At 36.7% G+C, this 11,187-nt stretch overlaps 2 protein-coding genes across 2 annotated transcripts; one reads left to right on the forward strand and one right to left on the reverse strand.

The window, feature by feature from the left end:
* Positions 1-2,593: 2,593 nt before the first annotated feature.
* On the forward strand, positions 2,594-4,084 carry LOC112038710 (auxin-responsive protein IAA32). Its single transcript, XM_024071560.2, has 4 exons — positions 2,594-2,826; positions 3,255-3,503; positions 3,584-3,692; positions 3,837-4,084. The coding sequence occupies exons 1-4, from the start codon at positions 2,700-2,702 to the stop codon at positions 3,916-3,918; spliced, it is 567 nt and encodes a 188-aa protein (XP_023927328.2). The 5' UTR covers positions 2,594-2,699; the 3' UTR covers positions 3,919-4,084.
* A 3,807-nt stretch (positions 4,085-7,891) lies between these two features.
* Positions 7,892-10,866, reverse strand: LOC112038699 (receptor protein kinase-like protein ZAR1). Its single transcript, XM_024071541.2, has 2 exons — positions 9,102-10,866; positions 7,892-8,944 (listed from the first exon to the last, which is right to left on the reverse strand). Exons 1-2 carry the CDS (start codon positions 10,582-10,584, stop codon positions 8,274-8,276), a joined length of 2,154 nt encoding a protein of 717 aa, XP_023927309.1. The 5' UTR covers positions 10,585-10,866; the 3' UTR covers positions 7,892-8,273.
* Positions 10,867-11,187: the final 321 nt, after the last annotated feature.

Here is an 11,187-nt window from a genome sequence, read left to right on the forward strand (position 1 = left end):
ATCATATGATTCGATCTCCTTGAAAGATTTGTTGATTGGAGTTGTGGTAATGTGATTTTGATTTGAACACAGGATATCCTTCAATTTGGTTGAGGGATGGATCGAAGATGGTTGAAACGGAATTACAATGAATCTTTGGCCATGAGCTTGTTAGAAATCCTTTGTTCTTCACGTTCTTCGTGTTCTTCGTGTTCTTGGTGTGTTCTTCGTCTTCGAAGGTTTGTGGTGGAAGTTCTTCGGTGCTTTAGAGGCTTGAATCCATAGAGCTTTGCTGATTTGTGATTTGTTGAGGTTTCTGGAGGGTTTTGAGCTTGATTCCAGTGAGCTTTGAAATCTAGGAATATGATTTGGATGATTCCTCTTTGAATGTTCTTCGTATTTGAAGGTTTGTGATGGAAGTCCTTCGGTGTTTTAGATGCTTGAATCCGTAGAGTTTCGTTGATTTATGTTTGCAAGGTTTTTGGAGGCTTTTGAGCTTAATTCCAGTGAACTTTGAGATCTAGGCAGGTAGTTTGGATAATTCTGCTTCGAATATTCTTCGTATTTGAAGGTTAAAGTTCTTGAAGTTGCTGAAGGCTTCAGGGCTTGATTCCAGCAGAGCTTCTGGACTTCTGAATCTTCAGATGTCTTAGTGTCCTCTCTCCAGATCTCCTCTTCCCAGCCCTCCTCAAATGCTTTAGGAAGGCTTCTATTTATAGGAGTTTAGGGGTAGGTAAGCGACACGTGGCGGAGTCTGATTGGTGACACGTGGCAGAGCTTGATTGGTCCGCTTATGTCATCGTTTACACGTGCTGGACTGATTGTGTCATCGCTTATACGTGCGAGACTGCTTATATCATCGCTTACACGTGCACTGATGTGTGATTGGTTTTTGCATGACACTTGACAAATTTCTATTGGTTTCTGAGTAGTGATAGCAAAACCTAGCAGCAATATGTGGTGCTTTGTAATTGGCTGTATTTTGTGGACTTGGTAGTGTGACGTGTCAGCTTGTGATAGGTCGGAAATTTTCCCTCTCTACAGGGTGCTTTAAGAACATTAGTTTAGAAATTATTTTAAAAATTTTTTTATAAAAAAATAATTATTTTAACAACTTTTTGTATTTAAAAGTGATATAAAAAAATTTTAAAAGTAATTTATTAACATCTATCCTAAGAGTCAGTTAATAAGACCCTATTTAAAATTAGTGTTTTGGCAGATAAAATGATTTTCTCATCAATTTCGAGATCATCCCTTGATTCAGGAAGTGAAAGCTGAATAAAGGTAAAAGTCGTTGCGCATGAAATTCTGTAGCCATGAGTCAGAGCCGTTTCTATGCATTAAGGTCTTGGAAGTAGGACTTTAATAGTTTGACAACCATTTACTGTACACAGTGTGAACTCTGCTCATTAAGGTCTAGGTGTAGGAAGTTAAAAGTGAGAAACATTTACTGTAACCTAGTGAACCGGGTAGCATGAACTTCACTGGACTCATCTCAGACTTGTCTCAATTAGAAATCTGTGCCTTATATAAAAATATATTGAAACTCAAGCCCATTTATATTTAGGTCTGATCTTGCAGCCCCATTCTGGGGCCGAGCCTCTTTTTGGGATTGGACTGCTGTCTTCCCATTAATCATGTTTGTTGACCCAAAAGTTAACAAGTCATTCATTTTTGGGGCAGGATTGCTTTGACACTTCTGGCATGGTGAATCATGCTGGCTGGTTTTATGTTGTTACTATCATTTGGGTTATAGTAAATACATACGCATGAGAATTTCTACATTAATCAAATAAAATGAGTATGTATTATGCGGGCATGTACTAATTCTTACATTTGAATTGTACTACATAAATAATTAGAGGGTACTCAATTATAATTTTACTAATTTTTTTGAAATATGACGCATATATGATTAGTAATACCTGTCAACTTGGTAATCTCACATAGCTTGGGGAAACTTAAGTGGGAGAGATGAGAATACTAGTTAAGAAATCAGAGAGATCACAATAGTAACACAATGACATTGTAGAAAACCCAAATGCCAAATAGACCACACTAAGAAAGAAGTAATAGTATAAACTAAACTGGAGTCCAATTATAATTTGAATAAACCAACTTTGATGAGCATTAAATTCAGGCCACCAGCGGTACCATTGTCCATATTGTACACTCACAGCACACATGAAGCAACATGTAGAAAAATTAGTGTTTCAATTCTTTAACATGTATTGCACTTGTCACAATACATGCATTACTTATTGTTTATAACATGTTGGTCCAAGGAGTACAAACTCGTTATCAGTCATTGGAAATTGCTCCTAGTCACCCTGGGATACCATACCAACCTGAGAAGTCTGAAACTTTTGTAGCAATGTTCGGTAGCAGAATCCGAAACTACTTTTTTTAAGATAACTTTGGCCATCCCTTGTTCTTGTGGTGTTTTCAACTATCTTGTCTACTTGGCTACTTGCATGTTGATAGTAGCAGAAAAAGATAAGCATCATTCAATAATAGATAATTGAGTACGCTTTCTTGTCTTCAATTTGTACATTTAACTGGCCCCCACAATCTGTTTGCTTTTCTGCTTCACATGTTGAGTTGTTTTTGGCTCAAACATGCTATAAATTGGTACCTCCATTGGATGCAAATCGGCATAACATAGTAGCTACCGACAACTTAACTGCGTAAAACTAAAAGTTGTTTTGTGCAATATTCCAATGGATTCAAACACATCAGGCTTTTTTCACTCAGTTTATTACCAAGCCAAGGAAGATGATGGTTTCATTGATCTGGGTCTTAGCCTGAGAACTTTGCAACCTGAGGCTTATCATCCTTCAGGAAATCGTATGCTCTTCCTTCCTTTACTTTTGTTGTTTATGTATAGCTTTAACCAACCCCATGTAGTAGAGAGATTAAGGCTTTATTGCATTGAATTGATTACTTATGTTATTCATTTGGGTTTATGTTAGTAATTTGTACCAGGAAAAGATAGGATTTCATGGGAGGATGTGATGACAATTTCCTATTATGTATTTCATTTATCATATTCATGGTATTGGTTGGTTATGTTATACTTGTACACAATGCTCAAGAGGAAAATTGTCTCTGAGTCTTTCCATTTGGTAACTGTAACTGTTGCCAGTAGTCTAGTAACTCAGTGGTATTGTCTGGTCTTCTTTGTAAGGAGAACCAAGGTTCAACAAAAAACAGATAAATAAAAATAATTTTAACAGTAACTGCAATGTACTAACTAGAATTTGGATTTGGACCAGTGGAAAGCCTTGAGGGATATGATGAACTCCTAGGTTGGCCCCCAGCTAACCTGAACTTGAAAAGTTCAGACACTTTGAATCCAAGAAGTATAACTGAAGATTGTGATGAAGAGGCTGATGGAGTCCAAAGCAAAGAAAGGTGGGCTTTTGTGAAAGTTAACATGGATGGGATTGTAGTTGGCCGGAAAATTTGCATACTTGATCATGGTTGTTACTCTAGCCTAGCACTTCAGCTAGAAGAAATGTTTGGTAGGTACCAATAATCTTTTTCTGAAGATTGAGAATTATACATGTTGGAATGGAAGTAAATAACCAATTGAATATTTCAGGTAGGCAATTGGCATCCGGGTTAAGGTTGTTCCAGGCTGGCTCAGAATTCTCACTGTTCTATAAGGATAGAGAGGAGAATTGGAGAGCTGTTGGTGATGTGCCATGGAAGTAGGTTCTTTTTTGTCATCATCGTTTTTTTTTTTGAGTCTGCATTTTTCGCTTTCTTTGTTAGATGGAACACTATAGAGTCATAGTATTGGAACCATTGTGTTAATATCCTTTTTTTCTTAACCCCCCTCCAATTGGTGACAGGGAATTTGTGGAATGTGTGAAGCGGCTGAGGATTGCACAAAAGAATGTAGCTCTTCTTCCAGGTTCATCAAAATTTACCTAAGTTTTCCTCATCAGCTCATCGCTTCTTCCCACTCTCTGGTTTTGAAGCATCTCTGAGTTAGAAGGAGATTAAGCTAACAACTTTTTAAGAAAATGTACTCCAAAATCATTTGGCCCTCACAACTTCTGAGTAAATTGCATGTGGAATCCTGATGAGTGTTTGTTTTGCTGGGCCTCTTGAGTACTAAATTGTAAATGCTAGTAAGGCTGTTTGGGATCAACTTTCAACTATCTTAAGACATGTTCTGCTCAAATTCTTTAGTACATGGAATTGTTAGAAAAGCAGTCTGTGCACTCGTTTGTTTGTGGCCAGAAAATAGTTCTTGTATCTTAGGAATAGCCAAACAATCCTGATAGAGAATCACAAGATAACTTATTTAAAAATAAAGATAATCACAACTATAGATCGCATGTAATGAATTATTTTCAATACACAAAACGCCTTAAGGAAAATTAAAAAAAGAAGTAGCTTTAAAGAAGTGCTACATCATCTTACAGTCCAGTTTGTTACATGTTTTTCTTCTCTCAAGAGTGTGTAAAACTGCAGATAATGCCACAATATGTATTTCTCCAAGTACATATTGATCAGTGAATACCATTCACTGAATAGTGACAATTCAATCACTGAGGGCTTGCCCTCTTTAACACATTGGTGATAACTATTCTAACCTTCCTGAATGACTGTGAGAGCATAATACTTTAGTAGCATATAGCGGGTGAATATATTGGCAATTTGGCATATAGAAGACCACATCAACAACATAGATACTATGTAGTGCAGAGTGGATGATGGATGTAAGCTTTTCTCATGTGTCAAGCATAAAGGTAGCTTCTGCCTGAAGCCAAAAACTAGAAATATCCATCTCACTCGTTCTCCCCCTTTCCAGTCTTTCTAGAGCGAGCACAACTGGAATCAAAACTCCTACTGTTTCTCGTTTAGAATACCGTCCTTTGATGCCTCAACATTTGATACTAACTGTGAGGTCAAAACAGTATCTCAAACCATTAATGTGATTATCTTAAGCCACCAAATATTTTCTTCCTCTCTTAGCCAACCTGCTTGACAATTTCTGCTCAATTGCTACAACCACATTGCAGTAGGTGTGGTAGATTCAATACCATTCAATCACACTGCAGTTATAAATATAGCACAGTAATAGTATGGATACAAATCTAAGCTAACCAGAGTGCATCAACATGGCAGTTAATTAGGGGGGCAGCATAAACCCAAAAGGAGAAACATGCATTTGCAAGTTTTATTTCATTACTTTTTTGTAAATCTCTTCCTCTCATTTTAATAGTAAACGAAATTAGTACTGAAAAAAAGTCTCGCCTAAATGGAGAGAAACCTTTGTTTCTTGACGAAACTTCCAAAAGTGTCACTTCGATGCATTAACGTCTATTGACCAAATCCTTGTCTGCTAAAAAAACTTAAGCCTCTTTCATTTATGAAGAACCATCAATGTGCACAAAACATGCTGAAATATAAGCAAATTGCCAAATTCTGCGTCCAAGGAAATGGAAAAGAATGCTTCCATACTCTAACAAATGACATGAAAAAGCTATTCCAATGAAATTCTTAACATAGGGCTTTGCTGCTGCTCTGTTCAACTAGCCTCTGAGATGATGCACACAGGTTGCACAGCCTCTCAGCATAGATCTGCAGAGCAATATATATTAGGGCGATTGAATAAATTCTATAAAGATCTACAAAGCTGAATTTCCTGGCTCAGTCTCCTCATACAGTATGCTGAGTTCGTTAAACCAATTGAATTATGGATGTCCATGTATCACTCATTTCAAACTGATAAATAGTTGTTCAATTCCATGTTATCAGTCATTTGCAATTAAGCCTCCACTTGAAACGGCAATGTAGCAGTGTGTACATGAACTTCTGCAACAATGTATGCCTTCTAGTTACCCCAAGTAAGCTTTTAATTTTTCTAACACTAGAATACAAAATGTTAAGAAAGCCTTTTTTCTTTTTTAATTATTATCAATGTTAAGAAAGCTTAGATGGACAAAATTGACCAAATACATTCCGACAAGAAGCCACCGTAAAAGTAAAATAACAGGCATATAGACCACAAATAAATCCAAGGACAGCTAAGAATGTTCTTGCAGATTGGTGGTGTCTACTCCCTACAATCTCGCCTCATGTTTGGTACTAGAAAATCAACTATTTGTTGAACAATAAGTCATAGGAACACAAAATTTTCATTGGGAAAATTATAGTAAACTCACTCACGGTTTGGCTCGTTTCCATTTTACTCACTTGTGTTTTAAAACTTAACACTTTGCTCATTTGTGTTTAACTCCTTTTGGTTTCCATTACCCACCTCTAAATAAGTCTTTTTGCTTATATTTTATATCTCTCTCCTCAAAAAAAAAACATAAGAACAACAAAAATTAAGAAAGAAACAAGATCAAATAGGAGTAGGAAATTTGTAAAGAAACTAAATAAATAGAGCTGGGTATCAATGAACTTAGCAATAAGCCAATAACACCACCGTGAAATTGTCGGTGCTAATAAACCTTTTCTACTTTATTTATACCTGTTCTGTCCTAGTGTCAAGCAATAAGCCAATAACACCACCAGTTCTACGTTTTTTATGGTGTCGTTCGGGTTCTCATTGACTAGAAGACAAAGAAATAATTGAGGTTGAATGCTAACTCTTATATCCATAACTTATGCATAATATAAAGGTACTGAAAGAAAGAAAACAACCTGCGCATAATATAAAGGTTTAAATCTCAATCGGCTTTTCTTTTCACATAAAAAATTGTAAATCTTTTCTCTCAGACCCAAAGTAGTTGTGCTCCTCTACAAACGAAAGCCCAAACCCATACGTGCTCTTCCACTATCGCCACCGTTAACCCAAAGCTATCGCCGATTTGAATTTTAGCGCGAGAGATGAGAGAGATATTTTCTTTCAGTGTGTTACAAAGACATTTTGAGCATTATTGGAGTTCATGTGCATTATTATTACAGTGTTTTTACGCTTTTTCGCTCCCAGTCAACAAAAGAAAAAGTCTTAATTTTGAATTCTACTCCGTAGTGGGTCCCAATGTATAGACATTTTTTAATAGTTCGTCGTAAACAATCCTATGTTTCTTGCCTTCTTCCTTTTTTGATTATTTTTCAAAGGAGTTCTAGCAAATGACCAATAGTTTGCATAGTGACACAAAATCCCATAACTCAAGCTCTTTTAAAAAATTTAAATCTTAACTTTTTGATTCGTGTTATGTTATGTATTGGTAATAAAAGTTGTTTTTTAACGAAAAAGTTAAAGATAAGTAACAAAGATCAAATGGAGTTAAACAGAGTGAAAACAAGTCAAACCATTATGTTGGTTTATTGTTATTTTCTTGTAAAAATAACATCAATAATAGACTCATATAAAAATAATATTGCTGTAATCATAACAAATTATGTTTGCAGTCATGAAAAATATCGTGTCGCTTTGCCTTGCTTGCCATACACTTTTGTTGGATTGTATTATATTTGATATGGGATAGTTGGAGGGGAAAGTTTGAAATTGATATCTGGAAAAGTAAAAATAAGATTGAGAATAATTCGGATTAGAAAAGATGTGTGAATATCACACAAAGTTGACGTCGTCAACCTCACAAAATAGAAAGATATGTCAATTCAGTCTACTCAGATGTGCACTATTAATATAGGTATTGGGTGGAATCACTGAATGAGTACTAATTAGAAAGACTAGAGCAATATGCACCACATTATCTAAATTCAAGACGTCTATAATTTCCAGAATGATTTTAGTATGTTCAAAATATGCACCACATAATCTAGTAAGGTAAAGCATTCTAGGGGAAATAAAGCAAAGGTGTTCAGCTGAATGCGGCCAAACAAGTAACACAGTTATCACAATCTTGGTTTTGAGTTCACGTGACTGGAATAAATTAATTGTCCTCCATTGTTTAATGATTAATTTAAGAGTGATGAGAAAGAAACAACAAACAAATAATTTAAATTCATTGACCAAGAAACAGGAAGATACAAAATGGTCTGCAATAAGAGCAAGAAGAAAAAGACATTCTTTCAGAAAAATATTAACAGCCAGCTTGTGCAAAATACGTTTGAGACTTCTCATAGCATGCTCTCCGAGCAGACCCTACCTTCACCTAGCGACAACTAACAAAGAGAATCTTACAGAGAACAAAGTCACTAACACAAAATAATCATTTTCTCTTCCATGACTTTCAATTCTGATGCAAGTTCCCTTCTTTTTCATCCTTTTCAATTTAGGAAAATTCAGCTAGTCATGCATCTGTCAGCAAACTAAATGTCAAGCTTCACGAATGACCAGATTCAAAGTTTTGTTGGATTGCTCAATCAGTGGCTATGGCAAGCCTGTCTAGAGCATCATAGACGTGTCTCATTGCGGGTCTCCTGTCGGGGCAACTATGAACACAAGCCATTGCAATCTTCAGAACTGCAATAATCTCCTCTTCCTTATCTGCATCTTCAGCCAAATATGGGTCCAAAACATCTGAAAGTGGCTTCTTTTCTTCAATACAGAGCTGAATCCATTGAACAAGATCCATTTCTGAGGTACCCACTTGAACTATAGGCAATCTTCCAGTAATCATTTCTAGTAAGATCACCCCATATGAGTAAATATCCCACTTCTGTGACGGTTTCACCACTTTGAGTGCCTCAGGAGCTTGATAACAAAATCCCAAATTTGTAGATGAACTAACCGTATTAAAATCTGAGGGCGCACTCTTTTGTTGTCTTTCTTGTGCTTTCTCTGTGGCCATTCGACTAGATTGCAGGGTTGGGGAACCCCCAGCAATATTAGCAAGGCGCCCAAGTCCAAAATCAGAAATGTGGGGTTCCATGTTCTGTCCAAGCAGTATATTATTGGGCTTCAAGTCTCCATGGACATATTTTTTGGGGCTAAACTCATGTAGATAGACCATGCCTTTTGCAATTCCTTTCATAATTTTTAACCGAACAGACCATGATGGTGGTGTAAATGATACCATTCCAGGTTTCCCTGATGACATTACACCGAAGCAATCAATTATAAAGATATATCAGAACATTAATCAAAGTATTTATAAGAAATCAAAATAAGTTAAATAACTACCATAAAGAGAAGGGAAAAGAAAAAAAATCCTTTACGCTGAGAAATAGGGACTGGTGAAACTTACCATGAATTGCAGTGGCAAGATTTCCGTTAGGGATGTAATCATAGACGAGCAGCTTCTCATCAACAGACCAGTAATAGGCTCTGAGGGTTACAACATTAGGATGCCTTAGCTTTCCAATTGCTTCTACTTCTGTCTGAAATTCCTTAAACCTTTGAGAACCCCCTTCACCCAATCTTCTCACGGCTAAGGTAAGCCCATCTTCAAGCACAACTTTGTACACAATCCCAATTCCACTCTTTCCTAGAACAAAAGCTGATGCCTTAAGAAGCTCATCCAAATCAAAAGCCACTTGTGTATCCAATGGCACAAGGTCATACTGCTCAATATTTTCTGATAAAGTCTCTGATTCATCCTTCCTAAAGCACAAGCAGTCCTTCCTTCCCTTACCTCGCTTCTCAAAACCATAACCATTTTCATCCTTACCCTTGCTACAAGGACAAACCCTAGTATAACAATATGAGAACAGCAATCCTACGAGGCAAATGCCAATAACATCACTCACTACAATCACAATTAAAGAACTCTTACTTAACCCTCTTGCTTTCCCACTTTTTCCAGGATTATCATCAGGATTCCCAGGCGGGTTGTTATCCGGCAAAAATGGAATTGAGGAAGGTGAACTTGCACCAAAGGTATCTGAAGAACATAGGTTCTTCAATGGAGGGCCACAAAGCCCAGGATTCCCAATAAAAGCTGTCGGTCCTCTGTTCATCAGAGCACCATTTTGTGGTATAGGCCCACTCAAATCGTTATAAGTGAGATCAATATAAACCTTCTCAGGGAGGTTTCCAAGGCTAGCTGGGATGGAACCAGAGAAAAGATTATGAGACAAATCAACAGTGCCTTGCAAGCTAGACAAGTTTCCCATGTCACTAGGAATTGAACCTTTGAATTTGTTGAATGAAAGATCAAGTTTTTCCAGGGAAACCAAACTAGTCCCAAACCCATCTGGCAGAGAACCAGTGAGATTATTTTGACTAAGATCAAGGGCTTTGAGTCTCTTGCATTGAATAATTGAACTGGGTAAAGACCCATTAAAGAAGTTCTGGGACAAATCTAAGGTTTGAAGGTATTTGAGCTTCCCAATCTCAGTTGGCACAGACCCAGATAAGGAATTCCCATAAAGGACCAAACTTTGTAGCCCCTGAGCTTGAAAGAGCTCAACAGGCAAGGTCCCATACAATTTATTGTTTCTCAAATTCAAATGGCGGAGCTGGGAGAGAGCTCTAAGAGCAGAAGGAAGAAACCCATAAAGTTTCTTTTTTGGAATGCTAACAGAAATAACTTTTAGTTCTTTGCATGTAATCCCATTCCATGAACAAGGACTCTCATCAGAAGAGTTCCAGTTACTCATAGACCCTTCTGGGTCTTCTTTAACGCTCTGTTTGAATGACAAAAGGGCAGACCCTTCAGCGTTCAAAGAACCCACTAAACCATAAGAGTTGCAAAGAAGAAGAAGAACAAACAAGACCAAGGGAAACATATCATCTAGGATGAAAGAAAAAAAATGACCGTTGGAGAAAAATGAAAAAAAATCCAAGTACAGAATATGAGGAGGGTGGGTTTACAGAGCTTACCTTTCAGTAGCAGAAAACCAAGTGATGAGAAAGCTCTGGTTACACAATGGTGAGAGAGAGAGAGAAAGAGAGAGAGAGAGTATGAAAGCAAGCTTTGACAATGATGGAAAAGAGGCAGTGTTGAAGAATGGTAAAGGTTCAGTAAGCAAGACCTTGGGAAGATAGACAAATATTAGAGAAAAGAAGAAAAAAGAAAAATGGGAAAAGAGAAAGTTGGCCAAAGAATCTTACTGTAATTTCTCCAATACTTTATTCAGGCCAAGCAATTTCTCGCGATATTTTGTTGGAAGTTTTGCCTAACCAAATCTACTAATCCTCATTTTTATAATGTGTAAACTTATTTTGTTTTTATTTTATTTATTCCCTCCTCTCTTGTTCATTTCTTTTCCAACATGAATACTGAGTACAGCTTAGTAGGATAAAAAAATTGAGCACAAAAAATATTTATAAATAAATCTCTCTAGAGAGAGGAGGTACTCCATATATATGATAAATGTATCATCTTTTTT

Source organism: Quercus suber, unplaced genomic scaffold (genome assembly GCF_002906115.3).
Source record: "Quercus suber isolate HL8 unplaced genomic scaffold, Cork oak 2.0 scaffold_1095, whole genome shotgun sequence".
Classification (NCBI taxonomy): domain Eukaryota; kingdom Viridiplantae; phylum Streptophyta; class Magnoliopsida; order Fagales; family Fagaceae; genus Quercus; species Quercus suber.